The sequence below is a fragment of the Acinonyx jubatus genome, chromosome B3 (genome assembly GCF_027475565.1).
Source record: "Acinonyx jubatus isolate Ajub_Pintada_27869175 chromosome B3, VMU_Ajub_asm_v1.0, whole genome shotgun sequence".
Lineage (NCBI taxonomy): Eukaryota > Metazoa > Chordata > Mammalia > Carnivora > Felidae > Acinonyx > Acinonyx jubatus.
Genome location: NC_069386.1, coordinates 113,842,137 through 113,869,282, shown reverse-complemented (window position 1 = coordinate 113,869,282; position 27,146 = coordinate 113,842,137). Strand labels below are relative to the sequence as shown.

Genomic DNA, 27,146 nt, shown 5'->3' with positions numbered 1-27,146 from the left:
CTCTTCCCCAGCCCCGCCCCCTCCTCCCTGCCCCTCCCCTCCCCAGGCCGCTCTCCAGGCCGCGCAGTCTCCGCCTGGCGTTCCTCGCAGTCCCTGCAGTCAGCCTCGCGCCGCTTCCGTTGTCGGAGCTGTTACGTTTCTACTGCACGCCGGAAAGAGAACCCGCGAGCGCTTTTGCGATTATGGCGGCCGTGGATATCCGAGGTAACCGGCCCTGTTACCCTTTGTTTCCTGATTGGCTGGGAGCTGGTTTGGGGGTTTGTAGCTCGCGAGGGCAAGGTTCAGGTTCGTTTGTGGTAACTCCCAAGGCTCTGATCTGGCGAAATTCGTTCTCCCCAGCTTCTCAGCGGTCTCTTAGAAGCTTCAAAACGAAGGGGTTGGAAGCTCTGGGCTTTGCCCTCAGACCTGCAGTGTTGTTGCAGACACGCTCTCCAACAAGACTGGGGCTGTTTTGTCCAGGTGAAGGGGTGGCCTTTGGGCCGAGAGGTGGGATGACGTGAGTTGGTTCATCTCTTGGGACTGGGCGTGGGAGCTGCCTTATTCCTGACACTGCGCCCCACGCGTCCCCGGGCATGAATCCCGAAGATTTTCTTTTTGAGTCTCTAATACCTGCCGTAGAACACACCACAATTACTGACCGCAAGGATCGGTCCTTTTTCACAACTGAACTGTAAAGGTGCTCAGGTATTTGTTGAATCAGTGAATATATACAGGGAGGCAACATCCCTTAATTGCTATTTGATCTCCGTGTAAATTAGGCTATACATTCTCCCCAGCACACGTACACACATCTTTTTCATTGAATTTGTAAAAAAAAAAAAAAAGAAAAAAAAAGAAAGAAAGAAAAAAAGAAAGAAAGAAAAGAAAAGAAAAAGAAAGAAGCCTAGGAATTGTGCTCTGGAATTTCAAAGAGTGAAAATATAACTTGAAGCGTGAGAATTTCGTTCCAAACAGACCAGCTTCCCCCTTGGGAGGAGGTATCATGGAAGTTACTCTTCATGAGAACGAGAAAAATTTGAGAGTGAGAGAGTGTCCGTGAATATCTTTATTTTTTACTGTTGTGGTGGTGGCTTCCACAAAACTTCTTACACCTGTAAGAAACTCTGAATCTATGGTTACTTCCGTTTGAAACTTTGTGTACTTTTCCTTTAAGGAAGTGGAGTTTTGTACCTAGATGCAAGCCCTCTTACCCCTAGCCAATTAAAGAAAAAGGGCTTTCCTCAAAAGATGTCTAACTGTAGGGGCACCTGGGTGGCTCAGTCGGTTAAGCATCTGACTTCGGCTCAGGTCATGATCTCAGGGTCCATGAGTTCGAGCCCCGCGTCAGGCTCTGTGCTGACAGCTCAGAGCCTGGAGCCTATTTCCGATTCTGTGTCTCCCTCTCTCTCTGACCCTCCCGTTCATGCTCTGTCTCTCTCTGTCTCAAAAATAAATAAACGTTAAAAAAAAAAAGAATAAAAAAAAAAGATGTCTAACTGTAATATGTTCCTAATCGTTTTCACCTAGGGTTATTTTTGTTTGCATATACCTGATTTTTAAAGGGAAGTGTTTTGAGATTCCTTTTTCTATGTTAGCCAAATGGGGGTCTAGCACACTTAATAGAAATGTATTCTCATTTATAGTTACTCAGAATGTCCAGTGATCTTCAGCATTTCTGTACCGTGTTTTTATGGTTTTTTTTTTCATTGTGAGAGTTTCAAGTGCCTAATTTTATCACTTGCTAATAGAGAGCTGTAGTTAGGCTATGTCAACATGTTCTCTTGCTGTTGAATAAAAAAGAGAAACACTTAGTCCCTCAGTGTTTTCAAATACTTACCTTTCACAATGTTTTACTTTTTCTTAGGTTTGTTAAGGTCATTACAAAGGCTTTAAGGTGGGAGAATGTCTGGTGTGTTAAAGGAACAGTAAGGTCAGTATGCCTGAAGCAGAGAGAGAGGAGGTGAGAAGGAGATGAGGTCAGAAAGGTAATTGGTGGCTTGATCATATAGGTAGGGATCGTAGGCCGTAGTCAAGTCTTTGGCTTTTCCAATGAGTAAAACAGACCACCACTGGGGGGTTTTCACCAAAGGGGATGATCATAATCTGACTTTCTTTTTTTAAAGGATCACTTTGACTGTTGAGAACAGTGTAGAAAGGCGAGGGTAGAATTAGGAAGACCAGTTGGGAATTCATTCCTGTAATACAAGGAAATGTCGAGGTAGCTGGGACTAGGGTGGTAACAATGGAGGTAGTAGGAGGTGGTTGGAGTTTGTTTGACTTAGTAGTGTATTCTCTTCATGGCGGTGTGATCACAGGTAGTCCTCAAGTGGGACAGGTAATATTTTCTCAGCCACATATCACCCTCTTAATCTCAGTTAACCATTTTGTAAGTGAACGTTCTTGGATTCTGGAGTGTATGTGAACCTGTGATGAGTAGAGTCACTTGTCCTTGGCCCTCAATCATAAATTAATTAACATTTGCTGACTATTTTAAATCTGGCCCTATGCAAGTTCTTGATGAGCAAGACATGGCCTCAGTCATCTAAAAAGTCAAATATAATGGGAACGCGTTTGTATTTCTGGGTTATGAGTATTAATAAAAGTGTAAAAATTTCTGTGAGAACATAGAGAAAGAAGCCATTATTTTTGTCTTGCGAAGTAGACAAAGGCTTTGGAGAGATACTGACATTTGAAATGAGTTCAACCTAGCGTGACTGTTTAAATGATATACTAACCTCACACCTTTTTGAAAATAAAAGGAGTCTCTGTTTTTCAAAAAGGCATAAACTGGGGGGAGGGGAGGAAAGGTACAAACTAGAACAGCCTTGATTAAGCCAGAGATAAATTTGCTCATGATAATTTTAAATTTTTTTTTTTCAACGTTTATTTATTTTCGGGACAGAGAGAGACAGAGCATGAACGGGGGAGGAGCAGAGAGAGAGGGAGACACAGAATCGGAAACAGGCTCCAGGCTCTGAGCCATCAGCCCAGAGCCTGACGCGGGGCTCGAACTCACGGACCGCGAGATCGTGACCTGGCTGAAGTCGGCCGCTTAACTGACTGCACCACCCAGGCGCCCCACTCATGATAATTTTAAAATAAATTGTTGGTACTGCCACCAACATCACCCTAATTAACATTTATTGGGTTATTACAATGTGCTAAGCATTTTATGTACACAATCTAGCATATGGATACTATGTAGTATCTATATAGTATCAACCTCTTTGAGTTCTGTGTGGTAAAGTGGTTAAAATAGTGCCCGGCACAAAGTCAGTGTTCAGAAGCGGTAAACAATATTCTTTGCATTTGTATTGGTCTCCTAAGCCATACTTGCCTGGTTTTTAGCTTTGCTTAGTTTACCAAATGAGGAAAATATGACATAGGACTGCTGATCAGGATACATCTTAGTGAAGAAAATTATAGGGAAAATATACTGAACAGTCACTTGGAGCAGATGGCATTTATGATTCCTTCTGAATTCTGATTCCTTATTTTAACTTAATATATCCAAGCCAAATTCATTATCATTATTTTCCTAAATGAGTATTGGTTCCTAAGTTCTCTGACTTTATAATTGATGATTCAGGAAATTGTCTGTTTTCTCCCCTAAGAATGTCTATTTGTCCTTATTTTCCCATGCATCGCCATTGCCTTCCACCAGTCTTCATTATCTCATGCCCATATTTATTGACTCTCCATAATTGTTGATAGGTAGACTCTCTAATTACACATTTGTTTCTGCAAATTACTCTTCTACCTATGCTGAAATGATCTGTAATAATTTAACAGTTTATTGTCAGTAACCTATTTTGACATCATACAGACATAGTTCCATTATGTGAGAAACCTATAATTGTCCATCTACAAATGCTTTTGTTAATAATCATTCCTAAAGAAATAAGAAAGAAATGTGTAAGAAAGTTGCTTTAAAGAAAACTACTTTAATAACTGGATTGTAGTGTTTAAAGCTGAGAATAATGATTATCCTTAGTTGCTTTTCATTAAAAAAATGTTTTGCTGAAAAAGTTATTTCCTGGCCTGATATTTGGTTATGGCATGATGTAGTTATGATGAACCATCTTAATGGTCAGTACTGATTATTTGGTCATTGATGTACTTCATCTGTTTGCTTTTTCCTTGGTTTTGCAACACACACAGCACATTTTACCTTTATGTAATTACTTTTTCTCATTTTACTCATTTCCTTCAGAACTGCTTATTGCCTTGGATTAGGTCTTTTTTTTTCAGAGGTGCCAGAAGCAATTACCGTTTAGAGAGGTTGAAGTTTTCAGTTCTTCCTTTTTTTAACCAGTATTAAATAGGCATTTTGATGTTCAGGCTTACTCTTAATGGGATTTAGTATGATCAATGATATGGAACATTATTGCAATCAATAGCCAATAAAAGCTCAGTAGTTAAAGCTGTCTAGTTCTGTTTACCATGTCTTGTTTTTCTTTTTGCATTTTGAAAAATTAGTTAATTCTATTCCAAAATATGAAATTGTATGTAATTAAGGGCATTCTACTTCTCATTAGCTTCATAACTTTTACATTCATTATCTCCTCTGTAATAATAGCTTCCTAACTTATTTCTCTGTGCCTAATTGGTGAGATCTCAAACTGGTGGCTGTGGGTGTGTTTTCTTTGGGATGCATGTTGTCTGACAATTTTTGAACAAAACTCAGGATTTCCAATTTTTTGAGACTTTTCTACATTTTATATCCTATCATTTCACATAATCAAATTATTCTCTAACCACTTACCTCTATATTGGTCTATCTTTGTATGTGCATTCTCTCTGCTTGAAATTACTTTGCCCCCCCCCCCCCGCCGTTTTTTGTCCTAGATGAACCTCTGTTTATTCTTTAACATGTAGTGCTAAAACCCACCTCCTCCTCACCCAGTGAAAAATCATTACTGTTCCCTCAGACAAAGTATTCTCCCTCCACTGTGCTCTGATAACACATTTATTCATATCTTTATTTTAGCGCTTATCATGTCACCTTGTTATTGCTTTCTTGCACACTTACCTCTTCTGTGAAAGTGTATAGGTTAGGATCCTTGTCATCCTTATATTCATAATGCTTCCTGCATTAGATGCATAATAAATGTTGGATTGGCTTTTTTACTTTTTTTCTCATCCTTTATCATTTTGTTTCCTATAGATAATCTGCTGGGAATCTCTTGGGTTGACAGTTCCTGGATCCCCATTTTGAACAGTGGAAGTGTCCTGGATTACTTTTCAGAAAGAAGTAATCCTTTCTACGACAGGACATGTAATAATGAAGTGGTCAAAATGCAGAGGCTTACATTAGAACACTTAAAGTAAGTTACTGTAAGAAGATAGCATTGTTGCCAGTTAGAGATTTTGAAATGAATGGTTCTTTCAAGCTATGGATAGTGAGTACAGAGTAGAAGTTGGGAAGAACTGGAGTTTTGTTTGGGTTTGTACAAATTTGACATGCAAAAGAATGATCAGTAATCACTTGTAACCTAGGAAGTCTTTTCTGTATAATTTCATATATTACTGTCTAGTAAAATACAGCTATTAGGTTTAGATGCAGATCTAATTAGTGATTTTAGCAATACAACTGTTATCCTCAACCAGGTGACCCTACTTACTGTCTCTCTTTTTTTTTTAAATGTATATTTTTGAAAGAGAGACAGAGGGAGGGGCAGAGCGAGAGAGGGAGATACAATCTAAAGCAGACTCCAAGCCCTGAGCTGTCAGCACAGAGCCCGACGCAGGGCTCGAGCCCATGAACTGCGAAATCATGACCTGAGCTGAAGTCGGACGCTTAACCGACTAAGCCACCGAGGGGCCCCTTACTGTCTCTTTTACATTGAATGTAATGTCTTAAACTATAGTCTGGTTTATAGTAGATTTTTCTTTGTATGACAAATAAAATTTGTGCTTGACAATTGCAAAGTATTTCTTCAGAGTTAGGATGCTAAATAATTAAGAATTATTACAAAAGTTTCTGAAACAGCTGTGTATATAGTTTTTAATCTATCATTAAACATCAGAGAGGGTTCATGAAATTAAATTTCTGTGGTATTTTAAATGACTTTTGTTATGAGGCAAATATTTACAACTATTAGAACAACTTGTTGCTTTTAAGCAATCTGGCAGGTTAAATGTGTTGGAAGGATAAGGTTTTTGATGTTTTCTAGTTGAGTAGAATATAGAGTTGAAATATATGGTCAAGACATGTATAGTCTTCATGTACTGTATATTTTTAGATTTTACATATATTTATGTATCTCAGGAAGCATCATGCTATTTTAGTTGCAGCTTTTTGAAATGTACACTCTTCAGTGTACTTTTATGACTGAATATGCTAAGATTTAAGTTTATTATGAATTTTTATAGAGAAACCTTGTTGTTTAAAAATCAAATCTTACTTTATATCCCACCTATCTGGGAAAATAGCCAGTTTTATTGGACAGCCAGTTTTTAATATCAAACATAGGCAGTTTTAATCCAATTTATAATGTTGTTGTATTTTTATATAATAATCTGAACGTTCTACACAGTTGTTTGTTGGGCATTCATAGATCTCTGGGTGTCTGTGTTCTGTTTTCAGTCAGATGGTTGGAGTGGAATACATCCTTCTACATGCTCAAGAGCCCATTCTTTTTATCATTCGGAAGCAACAGCGGCAGTCCCCTACCCAAGGTAAAAATGTGTAGACTTCAGGCATAATTTTCTTCTTAAAATGCCATGGCTTACTTAACTTTCTGAGCCACATGTTCTTATCTTTTTGGATTGGGGTCTGTTTGGGGGATCCCCAAGACCATTTGCATGTTCAGTGCCTTGCTAAGAGGAGTCAGCAGACTCAGCATCTAGGTATGTTAGTTATAATCAAGATTTGTTATGGCAATGCAGTAAGGATCCACAGACAGATGAATAAAGGAAAAAGCCATATCAAGTGGGATCTGTGGGAATCCACGTGTAAGCTTCCGTTGCTTTCCCTCCTGCGAGGGGCCTCACCAAGTGCATCCTCCCTCCAGCAGCCCCCACGCACATGTGTCATATGTCTGCTCAGGGAAGGCCTTTTGATACTCAATTTCTTTTGAAGGCTAATCATGTGGACATCGTCTGCCTGCCAAAATTCCAGCTTCTCAGAAGGAAATGAGGTTTCCATTGTAACCATGTTGTTACAGACACATTGTCTAGGCACTGTAGTATAGCAGGCATAAATTTACCACTTAGGAAATGTTTCAAAAGGCAAGTTCCACTAGTCATATGCTTGGATATCAGGAGTCTTCTAGCGTGCCCAAGGACAACTCTAAGCACTAACAAAGCAACTTGCTATGTTGCAGCCACCTCTTCTGTGAGTATAGTTGTTGGGAACCTCTGGTGTGGTGCCCTAAGTAATTTTTCATCTCAGTCCACTGAGTCTAATTCTGTTACAAATTCATAGAGGATCAACTGAAAATCCTCGTTGACCTATTCAACCAAAATTCTTACCTGGCTTCTATTACTAAACATAAACTTGCTCTAGAAATCATACTGAAGGGTGTAGAATTCAGATTTGACTTTGAATCAAAGAGCTAGTCACCTATTCTAGGCATGACTAGCTTTATCTCCTCATTAGATAACCTTTTCAAGACATTTGGGAAAAACCTGCACCCTGGTATTGGTTCTTGAGCAAAGAATGACTTGCTAAAGAAGTTGTGGTTCCAGAATCAAGAATCCAAATGTAATTTCAAAATCAATGATCTAGAGCCCCTTCCCCAAGGAAAAAAGAACCTTAGACAAAGGCAAGACCAGGAACAAGATTTCCATGATGAGAGGGTTCAAGGTATGGAAGCGACAGAGGTGGTACCAGCTTCACTAGCAGCTGTTTTCTTCTTTAGGACCCAGGAATGGGGCACAGTGGCAAGTTTAAAAAAAAAAAAAATTTTTTTTTTTTTTAGTGTTTATTTAAAAAAATTTTTTTTGTTGTTTATTTATTTTTGAGAGATAGAACACAAGTGAGGGAGGGGCAGAGGGAGAGGGAGATACAGAGTCCGAAGCAGGCTCCAGGCTCTGAGCTGTTGGCCCAGAGCCTGACGTGGGGCTCGAACTCGCGAGCAGTGAGATCATGACCTGAACCAAAGTCAGACACTTAACCAACTAAGCCATCCAGGCGTCCCTTCAGTGGCAAGTTTAGTGCATCTGATATCTTCACCCTGGGCCCTAAATCTCTCACTCTAAGGTCTTATTCTCCATAGTGTAGTTGAGTGATAGCAGCGTTCGATCACTTGAGAACTTATTAAAAATGCACTATCCCTACTGAATAAGAATCTGACTTTCACAAGATGCTCAGGTGATTCAGAGTCACGTTCAAGTTTGAGAAGCACTGCTCTAGTTTGCAAACCTTTTCTGTTACGGTCCAGAGAGTAAATATTTTAGGCTTTGAGGGCCTCGTGGAGTCTGTAACAGCTACTCAACCAGTGTCAGAGCAGCCTTAGATAATATAAATGAATGAGTATGGCTGTTTTCCAATATAAATTTATTTACAAAAATGGGAATTGCCAAACCATGCCTTAAGCTTTAATATGGAAAAATAGCAAATTTTAGTTGTTCTTTTTATGAAAATCTATTTAGCAGTTTGTATGCATAGCTGTATTCATGAATGTTTTTATTTTCACTGCTTTAGTTATCCCACTGGCTGATTACTATATCATTGCTGGAGTGATCTATCAGGCACCAGACTTGGGGTCAGTTATAAACTCTAGGGTGGTAAGTATCTTCACATTCTTGAAACACTAAACAAAACTTTTAATCAAGCTATATTTAATCAAAACTTTTAATCAATCAACTTTTAATCAAGTATCCAGGAATCCAACAGAAGCTTCTCCTTCTCTTTCTCGTGTAGGTTGGTATGAAGGGTTGACTATCAGAATATCTTGAACATTGGTTACTATGGGCCAAGTCCGTGTTAAAAGTATACATCACAGCCCAGCTCTATAGTGATTCGGGTTCTGGAAAAACACCAGAAAATTACTATCTTTGCATATGTAATATTTTGTGGGTGTTTACTTTGGAGATTTTAGTTGATCTAATGAGAAATTCAGAATTTGTTTTCTTTTTACAAGCTCACTGCAGTGCATGGCATTCAGTCAGCTTTTGATGAAGCTATGTCCTACTGTCGATATCATCCTTCCAAAGGTTATTGGTGGCACTTCAAAGATCATGAAGAACAAGGTGGGTAGAATACCTGGACCTCATAAGAACTCTTTTTGGTGTTTTGAGAATGAAGCTGTTTTCTTTAGGAAAATGGCTATTGATTTCTAGGTGTGTTTTACATAGGAAGACTTCATAGGATGATGGCATTGTCCTAGCTATGATTCCTGTAACTGGATGTGGTAATAATAGCTTTCCCATAGGAACAGATGTAAATTTTAATCTGTAGGTAACTGGTAATCTTTTATAAATTGATTCAAGGTTTTAAAATATTTGGAACATATAGAGGATAATCAGTGTTTGGAATGAATCATGATGATGTATCCTGCTTACCTAACTGTTGAGTCATCTTGAAATCTGGAACCTAAATATCCCCAGTCTTCAAAGTAGGGGAGATGCTTTAATAGGCCTATTTCCAGATGGCCAGTCTGTTTAATGATCTTTGCATGTTACTACCTACCCAGGTCCCCTAGTTTCCATAGCTGCTAATCTGCTACTTGTTCTGCACCGTATTTTACAATAAAAGTACTCCTGGAAATGTGTCTATGGCAATATACCTATACTTGAAATTTCCTTCTCTGAGAAGTAGCAACTCAAAATAAGTTATTGAGGGAAAAGTAGCTTTTAAATAGAATTCAGCCTTTAAATGGAGCAAATGATCTTTCAGATACAGTTGTATTTATTCTTTTTTTTTCTTCAATATGTGAAATTTATTGTCAAATTGGTTTCCATCAGTTGTATTTATTCTTAATAGTAGGTGCAGGTGGCAACATTTGACATAGGAAAGTTTCTCCCCAGAGCTGTTTGCCCCTGTTATAATGGAATGTTTGCAATAAAACTTATCTGGAACTCTTCATTGAGAGACAGTGCCTCAATACCCTTAACCTTCTGAGGAAGTTCCACACACGTTTGATTTCAGAAATTCTCTTGCAGGTTCTTTTCTTTCTTTCTTCATGATCTGCTGTTGTTTGGTTTGTCCTGTCCCCTGCCCTTCCCAGTGAATTAAGTCTTTATAATTGAGTATGGTAACTTGAGTTTGTGAATGTTGCATTTCCATTTGTAGCTAGTAGGTATAGTGGGAAGACCATTTTAATATACTTAAGATATACACAAGATAATTTCAAATTAATACTCTGGATTGTGATTTAGGTAATTATGGAAAACTTTAGCCTTAAAATTCTCGTTCTTTTTTTTTAACGTTAATTTTGAGAGAGAGAAACAGAGTGTAAGCAGGGTAGGGACAGAGAGAGGGAGACACAGAATCCAAAGCAGGCTCCAGGCTCTGAGCTGTCAGCACAGAGCCCAACGTGGGGCTTGAACTCACGAACTGTGAGATCATGACCTGAGCCAAAGTCAGGCACTTAACCGACTGAGCCACCCAGGTGCCCCAGCCTTAAAATTCTTAATATCTATGTATGCTTACATACCAAAACTGAAGTATCTTTAAAAGAATCACCTTTTCATTTTTTTATTTTTATTTTTTTTAAGATTTTTTGAAGTTTGGGGGCACCTGGGTGGCGCAGTCGGTTAAGCGTCCGACTTCAGCCAGGTCACGATCTCGCGGTCCGTGAGTTCGAGCCCCGCGTCGGGCTCTGGGCTGATGGCTCAGAGCCTGGAGCCTGTTTCCGATTCTGTGTCTCCCTCTCTCTCTGCCCCTCCCCCGTTCATGCTCTGTCTCTCTCTGTCCCAAAAATAAATAAACGTTGAAAAAAAAAATAAATAAATAAATATTTTTTGAAGTTTGTTTAATTATTTTGAGAGAGAGAGCAGGGGAGGGGCAGAGAGAGAAGGAGAGAGAGAATCCCAAGCAGGCTCTGTGCTCTTAGCACAGAGCCCAACGTGGGGCTCGAATTCACAAACCATGATATCACGACCTGAGCCGAAAATGAGTCAGATGCTTAACCCACTGACCCACCTAGGTGCCGGAGGAGTCAGCATTTTAAATGTTAAAATGTTAACTTCATTTAAGAGGGAGAGTTAGAACACTTGTTTGTATATGTTGTGTTTAATTTATTTGGGGGGATGGTCTTTGGAATAGCAGTCATTAAAAATAATGATAATTTGAGTATATTCATGGTGGACAAAGGTATGTAAAATATAAGACACCAAACTAATTAAGCAGTGTTTTGATTTGGATTTCATATTTTAATAGATAAAGTCAAACCTAAAGCCAAAAGGAAAGAGGAACCAAGCTCTATTTTTCAGAGACAACGTGTGGATGCTTTGCTCCTGGACCTTAGGCAGAAATTTCCACCCAAATTTGTGCAGGTAATGAGAATGCATGTGGTTAATGTTGATTTGACACTTTTTCCTGGAGTATTTATTTTTAATCGAGAACTGTTTCAGATGTGACCTAAAAAGACTGACTTTCCTCATTAATTAAAAAATGGTCTCTTGGCGAAAAATCGTATCTGAATCAAAGGAAAGGTTTTCAAAGACTTAGTGGAAGAAGTAGGTAAAGGGATTGTAATTAACACTGTTCTGTGCCTTTAAGTTTATTTTCTCTTTGAATCCTCACAAACTAAGGACTGCGTATGCACAATGTTCTCGTTCAAAGGTTGCTGAAAGTGTCATAGATGGTATCTAAACTAGAATCTGAAACATGTTGTTTTTACTCTGCTGCCTTTCAGCCTGATGTGGTAGCTATCTAAGTCCTTAAATGATAGATTAGTTAAAACTTTTGTAATAAAAAGAACATTTAAGGTAGAGTGTTTGGCATAATAAATGGAGGAAGCAGGAGTAGTAATAAATAGAGTTATAATGGTGATTTAGTTATGTGAATTCCATTGTTATTTTGGGTGGTTTTGACAGCAATAGCAAAGTGAGCTTTTGAAGTGAGGTAGGTATGTGAACATGTTATTCTGGTTAGTCTTAGTTCATACAGGTGTTTACCAGGGCTGTGTGTACACAAGGTTGGGGGACTAAGATTTTCAGGTGCGTTTTAGATTAAATGAGATTTTTCACACTTTGAGATAACTTTAAAACAGGCCTACTGTTTCCCTTTCTCTGACCCTCCTTGTGTGAGAGGAGTGCGCTGTTGGAATGGTAATGTGATGAAGGGAGCAGAAGACAGAGTGGAAAGCAGCGCAGGAAATCTTGTGAATTGTATTTGGAGATAAATTGTGTCTTTCGAATAAATAAACAAATGTAGTGTCTGTAGGACTCTGAGTACCCATGACAGTGTAGATGAGGTGTCGTTGACCATTTGTTCAGTGAGTATATAGTATTTATGAGGGAGGCTGGGTGGGGGAAGAACACCTAGACATGCACAGAACGGCAGCCGTTAGGCACATGTGACTACCAAGCATGTGAAACATGGATCGTCTAAGGTGCGCTGTGATGGAAGTGTAAAATACATACTGGGCTCAAAGACTTAGGGAGAAAAAGTAAAATATCTTAATAATTTTAAAATATTGATTATATGTTGAAAAAATGCTATTTTAGATATATTTGGTTAAAAAATAAAATTTATCGGTTTCTGTTTGAAAATGTAACTACCAACTTACATTTGTGGTTCACATATTTCTTTTGGATAATGCTGATCTAGAAAATGGGGATAGAACACACAAAACCAGAAACATGAAAGAGTATTAATGGACACATTAATGGCTATATTAATTCATGGACAGATTTCTCAGAAACCAGAAATCCTTAGTTAGTTCTTCTTTTTCTAGTTCCTTGAGCTGTAAACTTAAGATTGCTTATTTGAGAACTTTCTTTCCTTTTTTTAAAAATTTTAAAATCTTTAAAATTTTTCTTTAAAAAAATTTTTTTAAGTTTATTTTTATTTTGAGACAGAGTGTGCAAGAGCAGGGGAGCAAGAGGGGCAGAGAGAGAGAGGGAGAGAGAATCCCAAGCAGCCTCTGTGTTATTGGCACAGAGCCCAGTGTGGGGCTTGAACTTGTGAACCGTGAGATCATGACCTGAGCTGAAATCAAGAGTCAGTCAGATGCTTAACCGACTGAGCCACCCAGGCGCCCCTCTTCTTTTTAATGTAGGCATTTATTACTATAAATGTTACTGTTAGTACTGCTTTTGCTGCATCCCATAAGTTTTGGTATGTTGTGTGTTCATTTTTATTTCTTTCCAGATTTGAATTCCTTTTTGATTTCTTCTGTGACCCCTAAGTTGTTCAGGAGTATGTTGTTTAATTTTCACATACAAGTTAGCAAATGCAAAGAAATTGAAAAGGAAAATGAAACTAAGAGTTGTTTTGAAAAGACAAAACTGACAGACTTTTAACTAGAGTAATAAGAGGAGACTCAAATAAAATTAGAAATGAAAGAGGAGAGGGGCGCCTGGGTGGCTCAGTCGGTTAAGTGTCCGACTTCGACTCAGGTCATGATCTCACAGCTCGTGAGTTCAAGCCCCGCGTCGGGCTCTGTGCTGACAGCTCGGAACCTGGAGCCTGTTTCAGATTCTGTGTCTCCCTCTCTCTGACCCTCCCCCGTTCATGCTCTGTCTCTCTCTGTCTCAAAAATAAATAAACGTTAAAAAAAAAAAAGAAATGAAAGAGGAGATAGAAACAAAAGATCGTAAGAGACTGTATAAACAATTACATGCCAACAAATTGGAAAACCTAAAAAAAAAAAAAAAAAGAAAAGAAAAAATTGGAAAACCTGTAAGAAATTCCTAGAAACGTACAACCTCCCAAGACTAAGTCATGAAGAAACATAAAATCTCAACAAACCAAAAGTAAGTAAGGAGATTAAATTAGTTCTCACAAACCTTTCCACAAAGAAAAGCCTGGGACCAGATGACTTCACTGGTGAATTTAAAGGGAGTTAACACCAGTCCTCAGACTCTTTCAACATTTGCAAGAGGAAGGGAACATTTTCAAATTCATTTTATGAGGACAGCATTAATCTGATACCAAAGGCAGACAAAGACACTACAAGAAAAGAAAACTACAGTTCAGTATCCATGATGAACACAGATGCAAAAATCCTCAATGAAATACTAGCAAACTGAATTTAACAGCACCTTAAGAGAATCCTACACCATGATCAAGTGGGATTTATTATCCCTGAGATGTAAGGATGGTTCAACATACTGAAATGAATCTTGTGATATACTGCATTATCAGAACAAAGGTTAAAAATCACGTGATCATCTCGACAGATGCAGAAAAGGCATGTGACAAAATTCAGCACCCTTTTATGATAAAAAAAAATTCAAGAAAATGGATATAAAAGGAATACCTCAATGTAATAAAGGCCATATGTGATAAACCCACAGCCCACATACTCAGTGGTGAAAAACAGTTTTTCCTTGAAGATCAGAAACAAGACAAGGATACCCACTCTCCACAGTACTGGAAGTTCTAGCCAGGGAAATTAAGCAAGAAAAAGAAATAAAAGGCATTCAAGTAGGAAAAGAAGTAAAATTGTCTTTATACATGATCCCTGACAGATCTTATACATAACAATTCTGAAGATTCCCCTAAAAAGCGGTTAGAACTAATCAACGAATTCAGTAAAGTTGCAAGATGCAAAATAAACACTCAATTGGTTGAATTTCTGTACACTAACAACAAACTATCTGAGGAGGATTAAGAAAACTATCCCATTTATAATAACATTAAAAAATACATGGTAATAAACTTTTTGTTTTCAGCTTTATTGAGATATAACTAGTGTTTACCATTGTGTAAGTTTAAGGTATACAGTGTGTTGATTTGGTACACTTCTGTATTACAAAGTGACTTACCATAGCATTAGCTAACACTTCCATCATGTCACATAACTACCTTTTCTTTTTTTGTGGTGACATCATTCAGGATTCACTCTTACCAACTTTTAAATGTATAATACAGTATTAACTATAACCGCTATGCTGTACATCGGATCCCTAGAACTTATCAGTGGAGATTTGTACCCATTGACCAACATACTCCTCTTCTCCTGCCAATGCTCTCTCAAGCCACTGATAACCATCCTTTACTCTGTATGAATTTGACCTTATTTTTTTATTTATTAAAAAAATTTTTTTTAATCTTTATTTATTTTTGAGAGAGAGAGAGAAAGACAGTGCAAGTGGGGGAGAAACAGAGAGAGATGGGGAGATAGTATCTGAAGCAGGCTTCACGCTCTGAGCCGTCAGCACAGAGCCCAACGTGGGGCTCACATTCATGAACCGGGAGTTCATGGCCTGAGCTGATGTCAGATGCTTAACCGACTGAGCCACCCAGGCACCCCCGAATTTGGCCTTTTTAGATTTCATTTATATGTGAAAGTATTTCACATTCTCTTTCTGGTTTATTTCCCTTAGCATAATGCCTTCAAGGTTCATCTTTTTTTCTGCAAATGGCAGCATTTCCTGCTTTCTGGTGGCTGGAAAAGACTCAATTTCATACCACATTTTCTTTATTCATCTTTTGATTATAGATTGTTGCTCTATCTTGGCTATTGTGAGTAATGCTGCAGTGAACATGGGAATGCAGATGTCTCTTCAGTATCCTGTTTTCATTTTCTTTGGATATATCCTCCTAAGTGGGCTTGCTGGATCATTTGGTATTTCTATTTTTAATTTTTTAAGGGATCCTCTGTACTGTTTTCCTTCCATACTGTTTGTACCAGTTTACATTCCTGCCAACAGGGTACAAGTGTTCCCTCTTCTCCACATCTTCACCAGCACTTGTAATCTGTTGTCTTTTTGATGATAGTCATTCTAATAGGTGTAAAGGGATATCTCATTGTGGTTTTGATTTGCATTTCTCTGATGATTAGAATGTTGAGCACCTTTTAATGTACTTGTTAGCCAGTTGTATGGCTTCTTTGGAAAAATATTTATTCAGTTCCTCTGCCCATTTTTTAATTGGGTGGTTTGGTGTTTTTGTTTCGTTGTTTTGCTTTTGAGTTGTATGAGTTCTTCATATATTTTGGATCATAACCCCTTACCAGATATGTGATTTGCAAATATTTTCTCCTGTTCTGTAGGTTGCCTTTTCATTTTGTCGATGGTTTCCTTTGCTGTGCAGCATTTTCGTTTGATGGAGTCCCATTTGTTTATTTTTGCTTTTGATGTGTTTGCTTTTGGTGTCAAAACCAAAAAGTTATCTCCAAGACAGATGTCATGGAGCTTATGGCCTGTGTGTTCTTCTAGATATTTATGGTTTCAGGTCTCATGATTTCAGTCCATTTTGAGCTAATCTTTATGTATGGTATAAGACAGTGGTCTACTTTTGGGGTGCCTGGGTGGCTCAGTCGGTTAAGCATCTGACTTCGGCTCAGGTTGTGATCTCGTGGTCCATGATTTTGAGCCCCGCGTCAGGCTCTGTGCTGACAGATCAGAGCCTGGAGCCTGTTTAAGATTCTGTGTCTCCCTCTCTCTTTGACCCTCCCCCGTTCATGCTCTGTCTCTCTCTGTCTCAAAAATAAATAAACGTTAAAAAAAATTTACAAAAAAGATAGTGGTCTACTTTTATTCTTTTGCATGTGGCTGTCCAGTTTTCCTAACACTGTTTATTGAAGAGACTGTCCTTTCCCCATTGTGTATTCCTGGTCCTTTGTTGTTAATTAATTGACCATATATTTGTGGGTTTATCTCTGGACTCTCTGTTATGTTCCATTGATGTATGTGTCTTTTTATGCCAATATCACACTGCTTTGATTAACCACAGCTTTGTAGCATAGTTTGAGCTGGAAGCATCCCCATGTTTATCGCAGCATTGTGCACAGTTGCCAAGGTAGGGAAATAACCCACATGGCCAACAACAGATAAATGAATAAAGAAACTGTGGTATATACGTATAGCGGAATATTATTCAGCCTTTAAAAAGAAGGAAATTGTACCATTTGCATCGTCATGGGTGGACCTGTTAGACACTATGCTAAGTAAAATAAGTCAGTTGCAGAAGGATGAGTACTATATGATTCCCTTATATGAGGTGTCTAAAGTAGTCAGACTTACAGATGCAGAAAATATGGTGGTTGCCATAGGACAGAGGAAGGGGGGGAAATAGGGAGTTGTTAAATGAATATAAAGTTACGGTTATACAAGATGAATAAGTTCTGGAGATCTGCTGTACCACATAGTGCCTATAGGTAACCATATGGTGTTGCACACTTAAAAACTTGGTAAGAAGGTAGATGTCTTGTCGAGTATTCTTAGCACACGAATAAAACCCAAAATCAAAGAAATATAAGGAATCTTTTGGGAAGTGATGGATGTGTTTACCTTGATTGTGGTGGTGGTATCCCAGGTGTATGTGTATGTCCAAACTCATCAAATTGTATACCTTAAATATTACCCTATGTGATTGTGGTGGGGAAGAGTAATGGAATACAAGACGTAAAAGATGGTTAGCGTTAGATTGAGGATTTTGTATGCTGGACAAAGGAATTTATGGTTCATTTTATAGTCCAGTATTTATTTGCTATTTTAAACATTAAGTTATTTGAATTATTTGAACTGTCATCACTACAAACCAAAGCAGTGTCAATTTTTATATATTCTTTTTTAAATAATGCTCTCTTGAAGTTTAGACATATCTTTTTTCCTTTTAATGTTTGTTTATTTTTGAAAGAGAGACAGAGCATGAGCAGGGGAGGGGCAGAGAGAGAGGGAGACACAGAATCTGAAGCAGGCTCCAGGCTCTGAGCTGTCAGCACACAGCCCGACATGGGGCTCAAACCCCTGAACCATGAGATCATGATCTAAGCTGAAGTTGGATGCTCAATCGGCTGAGCCACCCAGGTGCCCTGAGAAATATCTTTTTTTAAAAAAAAAAGATTTAAAAAAGTATTTATGTATTTATTTTGAGAAAGAGACTGCATGAGCAGGGGAGAGGCAGAGAGAGAGGGAGAGAGAGAATCCCAAGCAGGCTCCATGCTCAGCCCAGAGCCCCACCTGGGACTTGATCCCATGACCATGAGATCATGACAAGAGTCAGGTGCTTAACCAACTGAGCCACCCAGGTGCCCTAGAAATATTTTGTACCTCATCTTCTAGGTGCTTACCACTGACTAGCTGAGAACTATGAATGGTGGCAGTCGGGACCCATTAAATGTTACAAAACAAGTTGCAAGGAAGTAATGCAGTATAGTTTTATGAAGGTGACCATTAACAATGTAGAGGATGCTTAGGAAAAGGTGATGTTTGGAATCAGAGAAGCTAGGTTGTGGAGAGCTTGAACTAATTCTGTGGCTGTAGAGAGAAGATAGATTCAAGAGATATTTGAATTTAGGATTGCCCAAATTTGGTGGTTGGATTTGGAGAGGTTGGCATTAAGGATAATTCTGAGGCTTCAGGCTTAGATTTAGACTTGGTTTTGATTGTTAACCAAAATTCAGAATATAGGAAAAGAAACAGATTTGTGGTTTAAATATTAGGGGTTTAAATTTTAGTTGTTAAGCATTCTATTTTCATTGACCAACCACCAGAATATTCAGTAGCTTACTGCTGTGTTTGGGATCTGAGGTATTCCAGCTGAATGACCTCTTTTTTTTTTTTTTTTTTTTCTAGCTGGGTGTCCTGTTAAGTCCCATGTGCTGTCCTATCCTGATGAGCTAGGCTGGACAATGCAGAAAACTCAAAGACTTTTGAATCTTAAAACAAACAAAAAAAACCTTTGCTTTATAGAAAGTTATAGAAATTTAAGATAATATATAAAAGTAAAGAGAATAATTACAAACAAAATCCCTATGTACCCGTTATCTGGCTTTAATAGTTATCAAACATAGCCAGGCTTGTTTTATGTCTTCTTTCTCTATTTCCTCCCAATTATTTTGAAGCAGGTTGTAGACTTCATATCATTTCAGTGAGTTTTTTACATTTTTCTTTTAAAGGTTTAGCTACAGTCATACTTCAGTTGTCATTTTCTAGAACCCCACCTTTCCTGGGGCGTGTGGGTGGTTCAGTCGGTTAAGTGTCCGATTTTGGCTCAGGTCATGTTCTCGTGGTTCATGAGTTCGAGCCCTACATTGCGTTCTGTGCTGACAGCTCAGAATCTGGAGCCTGGTTCAGATTCTGTGTCTCCCTTTCTCTCTGCTCCTCTCCCATTTGCTCTCTCTCTCTCTCTCTCTTTCTCTCTCTCTCAAAAATAAATATTAAAAAAATTTTTTTAGAACCCCACCTTTCATTTAACCATCCAAGGGCCAAAGCCAACTCCCAAAGAGAGAGTATGTCCAACTCTTTGTAACAGAACTAGGAGAAAGATGGCTTTTTCTAGAATTGTTCCTCCCTTTGCTCCTTCTACCCAAAACATTTCTCCTTACATCGAGAGAAGAAAATAGATACTTGGTTTACTTGAAATTTCCTACGAGCTCCCTATTTACCCATTGTGTCTCCCAGAACTATTTGTAGTTCAGAACTTACTCCTACTTATCCATTATTTGACAGTTGAGCTGCTGGGTTGCCCCTATGAAAGTGCTCAGGAGAATATTAGAAAAGTCCTGCCTACTTTGCTGGAACTCCTTTTTCCATATTTTAATTTGTGTTACTACTGAGAGTTACACTGATACTGATGTGATGGGAGTTCAGGGCCTTTTATGATGAATGTCTTTTCAATGCTGTTTTCAGAAGATGCTAGAACACCATAGTATATTACTTCAACTAGATTTATCATAAGGTTACTTGATCAGATTTTGTCAGAAAGGTGCCCCCATTCTATTTTCCTATCTGAAACCACATCCTACTAGTTTGTTTGACAGTATTCACTAGAAAAGCTGAGAGAGAGTGCATTGGATGTTATTCCAGTGTCCAGATCTAGTCCAGTGTCCAGTATAGTTCAAATGGTTCAGTGCTAGGAGTATAAGAAAACCCCTCTCAATTTCTCATTTCCTCAATGTTGTGCCATATATTTCCTCTCTTGTTTTAAAACAAAGAGTAAAGTAAGAAAAACTATTTGTTCCCTCAGATTACTTTAGACATGTTTAATTCCTAATGTGTTCATAAGATATGTGATAATGTGGGTGTGTTGAGGGTTCCCATAACGCCCTCATGTTTGGAGATTTGCTTGAAGGACTCATAAGATTTATTACAGTGACATAGTAAGGATATACAGCCAGGTGAAAAAGACAAGTAGCGTCTGGAGGAGCCTATGTGCAGGCTTCCTTATATCCTCTCCTTCTCATTAGGAGTTACACAAAATGTGTTCTTTCAACAATGAAAATGAGGCAACGTGTGTGGTATTTCTGCCCAAAGAGGTCCATTAGAGACTTGGTTCCAGTGTTTTTTGGGTGGGGTGGGGGTGGGGGATCATCCTATAGGTGCTCTCTAGCTCATACCAAAATTCACATGCCTGGAAGGAAAGCAAATGTTCAGCATGAACAACATTGTACAGTCTAGGCACAATGAGCCACCACTATCAGAATGGTGAGAACTTTCCAAAATTCAAATTCCTAGTCATCAACAAAGGCCACCCTTGCCTTTCAAACGTAGAAGCCTCAAGCCTTCTATGTTAATCTTTTCTGCACAATGGATAATAGTATGGAGCTCCGTTTTGGTCTTATTAAGTGTAATGTTCCCAGAACTTGCAGTTGGGATGGGCTAGTAGGCAGTTGGCAGCATGAATCTGGAACATATGATATCAGGAAATTTGGTCATCTTTAGTCCTAGGAATAGATAAGAAAGCTTAGGGAGGGCATAGAAATTCAGAAAATGCCTGGAGACGTTAACTTTAAAAACGAAGAGAACATTTTCTTTGGAGATGACAGAGAAGTCTATAAAGCAACGTGTGTGTATAGGTAAGGGTATAAGTTTGAAGGTAGTTAGATGGGAGGGAACTTGGGTTGTTGACATCTGTTTTTTAAAACGTAGACTACAGGGGCACCTGGGTGGCTTAGTCGGTTAAGTGTCCGACTTCGGCTCAAGTCATGATCTTGCGGTCCGTGAATTTGAGCCCCATGTCGGGCTCTGTGCTGACAGCTCAGAGCCTGGAGCCTGTTTCAGATTCTGTGTCTCCCTCTTTTTCTCTCCTCCCCCGCTCATGCTCTGTCTCTCTCTTCTCAAAAATAAATAAACGTTAAAAAAAAGGTTAAAAACATAGACTACAGAGCCATTGGCTTCAGGTGAAGGGTAGGTTGTGAACCTTGAGGAGGAAGGAGGAGAAAAGTTTTAAAGCATTTAACCTGGGAAATAGGAAAAGGTAGACGATAGCATAATCAGATAAAAGAACTGCTGTGCACAATGGAGGATCTTACTTTGTTCCTGACTCATGATGACCTCATCCTTTTTTCCCTATTGTTTGGTTTTTAATAGTACTCTCATCAGAAGCCTTTACTTTCATAGGAAAATACCTTTTTCCTCTTTGCTTCCCGTACCTGCCAACTTTAAAAGTTGGAGGGTTGATCCATATTTCATTTGCTTTCTTTGAGTTCGTGTCCCCTAAACGAATAAGCCTCTGGAGTCTTGAAAGCCTCCATTATTCTCTCCCATTGGATTCTACTTAGCTACTTTTTTTCTTAATTTTTTTAAAGTTTATTTACTTATTTTTGAGAGGGAGAGAGGAAGTCCCAAGCAGGCTTCGCACTGTCGGCATGGAGCCCGATGTGAGGCTTGAACTTATGAACTGTGAGATCATGACCTGGGCCAAAACCAGGTGTCAGACGCTTAACCGACTGAGCCACCCAGGGACCTCTCTACTTAGCTACTTTTTGAAAGCGTTATAGCCTGGGTACAGAGGTAGAGGGCTGTTCAAGGGAAACTTATTTATGTTTGACTCTTTTGTTCTACTTCTGTCTTTTCTGGAACATGAGAATAAGTAGAAAGTGAAAAATTTACTTTTTATGGTACATGAATAGTAGTTTCTCTTTATGGAGTCAATTTTAATATAATTTGAATGAAGGTATAATTTTAATAAGAATTACGACGTCAAGAAGAAGAAAATTTTGCTAACCTGCCCTGTTTTCTCCCCTCCCCCCCCTTTTTAAATTATAGCAAAAGTCTGGAGAAAAGCCTGTCCCAGGTATGTTCCTGATGTTCTTATGAAACTTGAAATAAAACTCAGTTAACAACTATAGCATGTAAGATGAGCTGTGGTCCTTTTGTCCTTCTAGACTCTCTCATGGTAATTCATTACTTCTAATTTTTGAGATCTGCTGAATTGCCAAAAGATGGTGATTTGTGGTAGTCATATTAGTATTTGAAAGATTAATTGGAGTGGAAAGAGTAAGTATTGAGGATGTGTGGAGAAGATGAGGTGATTTGAAGTTGTTTTTAGTTCATATCTCAGTGTGAAAAAAAGCTGTTCTGTTTCATCATTGAAAATAGATATTGAACTATGTGTTCAGCCTGGGATAGACTATATATCTTGTTTATGCATAATGTCCTGTGTTTTTGTCTACTATCACAGATTTGCTTGGGTTATCAGGTTTTTAGGTTTGTAAATGGGTTCTACGTCTGCCTGATGAAACTGCTAAATTTAGCATTTGAGATAAGCAGCAGTTCTAACTGAACTTGAGCCTGAACCATTCACATGACCTTTGTCTAAATTGATCTCATCCCTCCACCTTCCTCTCCCTCCAAAAAATGTCTGCTTTTGATGTCTAGTGGATCAGACAAAGAAAGAGGCAGAACCTATACCAGAAACTGTAAAATCTGAGGAAAAGGAGACCACGAAGAACGTCCAACAGATAGTGAGCACTAAAGGCCCCCCGGAAAAACGAATGAGGCTTCAGTGAGTACTGGTCAGAGAGAAGCTTGCAAGACTCCTCTTGTCCATTATTGATACCTCATTACCGTGACAGGCTCTTGAACTTTAAAATTCTTTGTCACGACCCTTCCATTTGTACAGAATGTGCTTGTTCTTTAAGAAGGATGTAAGGATCCTCATGCTTTTGATAAATATTTTTTATGTATCTTTTGTAACCTTTCCCCTACTAGACTTGAGCAGCTTCCTTACTCAAATGTATACTGCTATATATACATCTAAAAACAAAATAAAAGTATTTGTATAAATCGCTTTATCATGACTTTTTCCCCTTATTTCTCTCGCTGAAATATTTCCACATGCACTTTGTAAACACGAAGGATTAATGTGAAAGGAGTAACTAAGCTTATTTTCTTATATTAGTTGTGCATTTCTCAGTAGTAAAACAATAAGTTGCAATTTGAAAGATAAAGAAAAGGTAAAAACCTCCCCCTATAAATACGGTAACAGTGAAGTTTCTTTGTGCATAGTTATTTTCATTTTTTATTTTTTCTGTAATTTATTCATTTTTTTATAACTTACATCCAGGTTAGCACATGGTGCAACAATGATTTCAGTGGTAGATTCCTTAAGCCCCTTACCCATGTAGCCCATCCCCCCCCACAACCCCTTCAACAACCCTCTGTTTGTTCTCTATATTTGAGAGTCTCCCTGTTATTGTATTATTTTTGCTTCCCTTCCCTTAGGTTCATCTGTTTTGTATCTTAAAGTCCTCATATGAGTGAATATGATATTTGTCTTTCTCTTGACTAATTTCACTTGGCATAATATCCTCTAGTTCCATCCACATAGTTGCAAATGGCAAGATTTCATTCTTTTTGCCAAGTAATACTCCCTTGTGTGTGTGTGTGTGTGTGTGTGTGTGTGTGTGTGTGTGTGTGTATCTTTATCCATTCATCCATTGATGGACATTTGGGCTCTTTCCATTCTTTGGCTGTTGTTGGTAATGCTGCTATTAACATTGGGGTGCATGTGTCCCTTCAAAACAGCACACCTGTATCCTTGGGTAAATACCTAGTAGTGCAATTGCTGGGTCATAGGGTAGTTCTATTTTTAATATTTTGAGGAACCTCCATACTGTTTTCCAGAGTGGCTGTACCAGTTAGCATTCCCACCAGCAGTGCAAAAGAGATCCTCTTTCTCCGCATCCTCGCCAACATCTGTTGTTGCCTGAGTTGTTAATGTTAGCCATTCTGACAGGTGTGAGGTGGTATCTCATTGTGGTTTTTGATTTGTATTTCCCTGATGATGAGTGATGTTGAGCATTTTTTCATGTGTCGGTTGGCCATCTGGATGTCTTCTTTGGAAAAGTGTCTGTTCGTGTCTTTCGCCCATTTCTTCACTGGATTATTTTTTGGGGGGTGTTGAGTTTGAAAAGTTCTCAACTTTTATCTAACCCTTTAAGGTTCTAACTTTATCTGATACGTTGTTTGCAAATATCTTCTCCCATTTCGTCAGTTGCCTTTTAGTTTTGCTGATTGTTTCCTTCGCTGTGCAGAAGCTTCTTATTTTGATGAGGTCCCAACAGTTCATGTTTGCTTTTGATTCCCTTGCCTCTGGAGATGTGTTGAGTAAGAAGTTGCTGTGGCCAAGATCAAAGAGGCCTGCTTTCTCCTCAAGGATTTTGATGGTTTCCTGTCTTACGTTTAGGTCTTTCATCCATTTTGAGTTTATTTTTGTGTATGCTTTACGAAAGTGGTCCAGGTTCATTCTTCTGCATGTCGCTGTCCAGTTTTCCCAGCACCACCTGCTGAAGAGACTGTCTTTATTCCACTGAATATTCTTTCCTGCTTTGTCAAAGATTAGTTGGCCGTATGTTTGTGGGTCCATTTCTGGGTTCTCTATTCTGTTCCATTGATTTGAGTGTCTGTTTTTGTGCCAGTACCATACTGTCTTGATGATTACAGCTTTGTAATGCAGCTTGAAGTCTGGGACTGTGATGCCTCCTCTCCTGCTTTCGTTTTGTTTTTTCAAGATTGCTTTGGCCATTCGAGGTCTTTTCTGGTTCCATACAAATTTTAGGATTGTTTGTTCTAGCTCTGTGAAGAATGCTGGTGTTATCTTGATAGGGATTGCATTGAATATGTAGATTGCTTTGAGTAGTATTGACATTTTAGCAATATTTGTTCTTTATTTTAAAGTCTTGGGGCGCCTGGGTGGCTCGGTCGGTTAAACATCCGACTTCAGCTCAGGTCGATCTTGCGGTCCGTGAGTTCGAGCCCCGCATTGGGCTCTGGGCTGATGGCTCAGAGCCTGGAGCCTGCTTCCAATTCTGTGTCTCCCTCTCTCTCTGCCCCTCCCCCATTCGTGCTCTGTCTCTCTCTGTCTCAAAAATAAATAAACGCTTAAAAAATTTTAAAAAAATAAATAAATAAAGTCTAGGTTGTCTGATATAAGTATGGCTACTCCAGGTTTCCTTTGGTGACCATTAGCGTGATAGATGGTTCTCCATCCCCTTTCAATCTGAAGGTGTCTTCAGGTCTAATGTCGGTCTTTTGTAAAGAGCATATAGATGGATCTTGTTTTCTTATCCATTATGTTACCCTGTGTCTTTTGATTGGAGCATTTAGTCCATTGACGTTTAGAGTGAGTACTGAAAGATAGGAATTTATTGCTATTATGTTGCCTGTAGAGTTGGAGTTTCTGGTGGTGTTCTCTGGTCCTTTCTAGTCTTTGTTTTTTTTGTTGTTGTTGTTTGTTTGTTTGTATGTTTGTTTGTTTTTTTGTTTTAGGGTTTTTTTCTGTCTTTTCTCCATTCAGAGAGTCCCCCTTAAAATTTTTTTCAGGGCTGGTTTAGTGGTCACAAACTCCTTTAATTTGTGTTTGTCTGGGAAACTTTTGATCTCTCCTTCTATTTTGAATGGCAGCCTTGCTGGATAAAGAATTCTTGGCTGCATATTTTTCTGATTCAGCACATTGAATACATCCTGCCACTCCTTTCTGGCCCACCAAGTTTCTGTGGATAGGTCTGCTGGAAACCTGATCTGTCTTCCCTTGTAGGTTAAGGACTTTTTTTCCCTTACTGCTTTCATGATTCATTCCTTGCCTGAGTATTTTGTGAATTTGACTGTGATATGCCTTGTTGATGTTTGGGTTTTTCTGAATCTAATGGGGAGTCCTCTGTGCTTCCTGGATTTTGGTGTCTGTGTCTTTCCCCATGTTAGGAAAGTTTTCTGTTATGATTTGCTCACATAACTCTTTTACCCCTTTTTCTCTCTCTTCACTTTCTGGGACCCCTATGATTCTGATGTTGTTCCTTTTTAATGAGTCACTAATTTCTCTAATTCTTAAATCGTGCTCTTTTGCTTTAGTCTTCCTCTTTTTTTCTGCTTCATTGTTCTCTATAAGTTTGTTCTCTGTATCGCTGATTCACTGCTCTGCCTTACCCATCCTTGCCACCGTGGCATCCATTCAAGATTGCAGCTCATTTATAGCATTTTTTTATTTAATTTCATCTAGATTTTATCTCCACAGAAAGGGATTCTAATCTGTTTTCAACCCCAGCTAGTATTCTTATTATCGTGATTCTAAAGTCTGGTTCAGATATCTCGTTTGATTCTGTGCTGATTAAGTGCCTGGCTGTCATTTCTTCTTATTCTTTCTTTTGGGGTGAATTCCTTTGTTTTGTCAGTTAGAAGGAAGAAAAGGAATCCATAAGGTAAAAAAAATTAAAATTAAAGACAACACAAAAAAATCAAATAACGGATGCTAGATCCTAGGTGTGTTCTGGTTTGGTTGTTTAAAGGAGCTCGATAGAGAAAAAAGGGAAAGCAAGAAAAAAAAAAAGGAAAACGTTTGAAAATTTGAACAAATGAATACAATGAAATAGAATAAAATGAAATGATGGAAGTAAAAAAATAGAATTTTAAAAATTTACCCAAAAGTAAAGTGTAGGAATGGATAACATAAATTTTTTCTCTTATTCAAGAATAAGAAAAGAAAAGAAAAAATTATTGAATAGATGGAGCAGCAAACAGACTGAAGTATCATTGAAATTACATCGGTTTCCCCTAGAAGTCAAACCATGAAGGGCTTTATAGTCTGTAAACTAAGCAGATGAAGAGACTTGTGGTGTTCCTGAAGAGTGAGGTTGGCCCAGTTGGGTGGGGCTTAGTGTAACAGTTCCTTTCTCCACTAGATGGCGCTGCTTAGCTTGCTGGGGTGGATTATTGTGGCGCCTGTAGGTGTGTATGTGCATGCACCGGAGGGGTGAAAATGGCATGACCTAGCTACCCAGTCTCTAGTATCAGAACTCTTTGCTCTTCCCAATCAGCAATCGCTCACCCCTCCTTTGTCTCTGGATTCCATCCACTCTCCACTTTTATACTGTCTGTCACCA

General features: G+C 38.6%; 1 protein-coding gene across 2 annotated transcripts; it reads left to right on the top strand.

Moving 5' to 3' along the window:
• The first annotated feature begins 60 nt into the window (after window positions 1-60).
• On the top strand, window positions 61-23,057 carry MED6 (mediator complex subunit 6). 2 transcript variants are annotated; one of them, XM_015071713.3, is made up of 8 exons: window positions 61-204; window positions 5,147-5,306; window positions 6,569-6,660; window positions 8,630-8,712; window positions 9,069-9,177; window positions 11,309-11,424; window positions 22,036-22,063; window positions 22,648-23,057. In XM_015071713.3, exons 1-8 carry the CDS (start codon window positions 183-185, stop codon window positions 22,776-22,778), a joined length of 741 nt encoding a protein of 246 aa, XP_014927199.1. In that variant the 5' UTR covers window positions 61-182; the 3' UTR covers window positions 22,779-23,057. The 2 variants fall into 2 exon arrangements, with proteins under 2 accessions (XP_014927199.1, XP_014927198.2); XM_015071712.3 differs by lacking the exon at window positions 61-204 and adding an exon at window positions 3,780-4,068.
• Window positions 23,058-27,146: the final 4,089 nt, after the last annotated feature.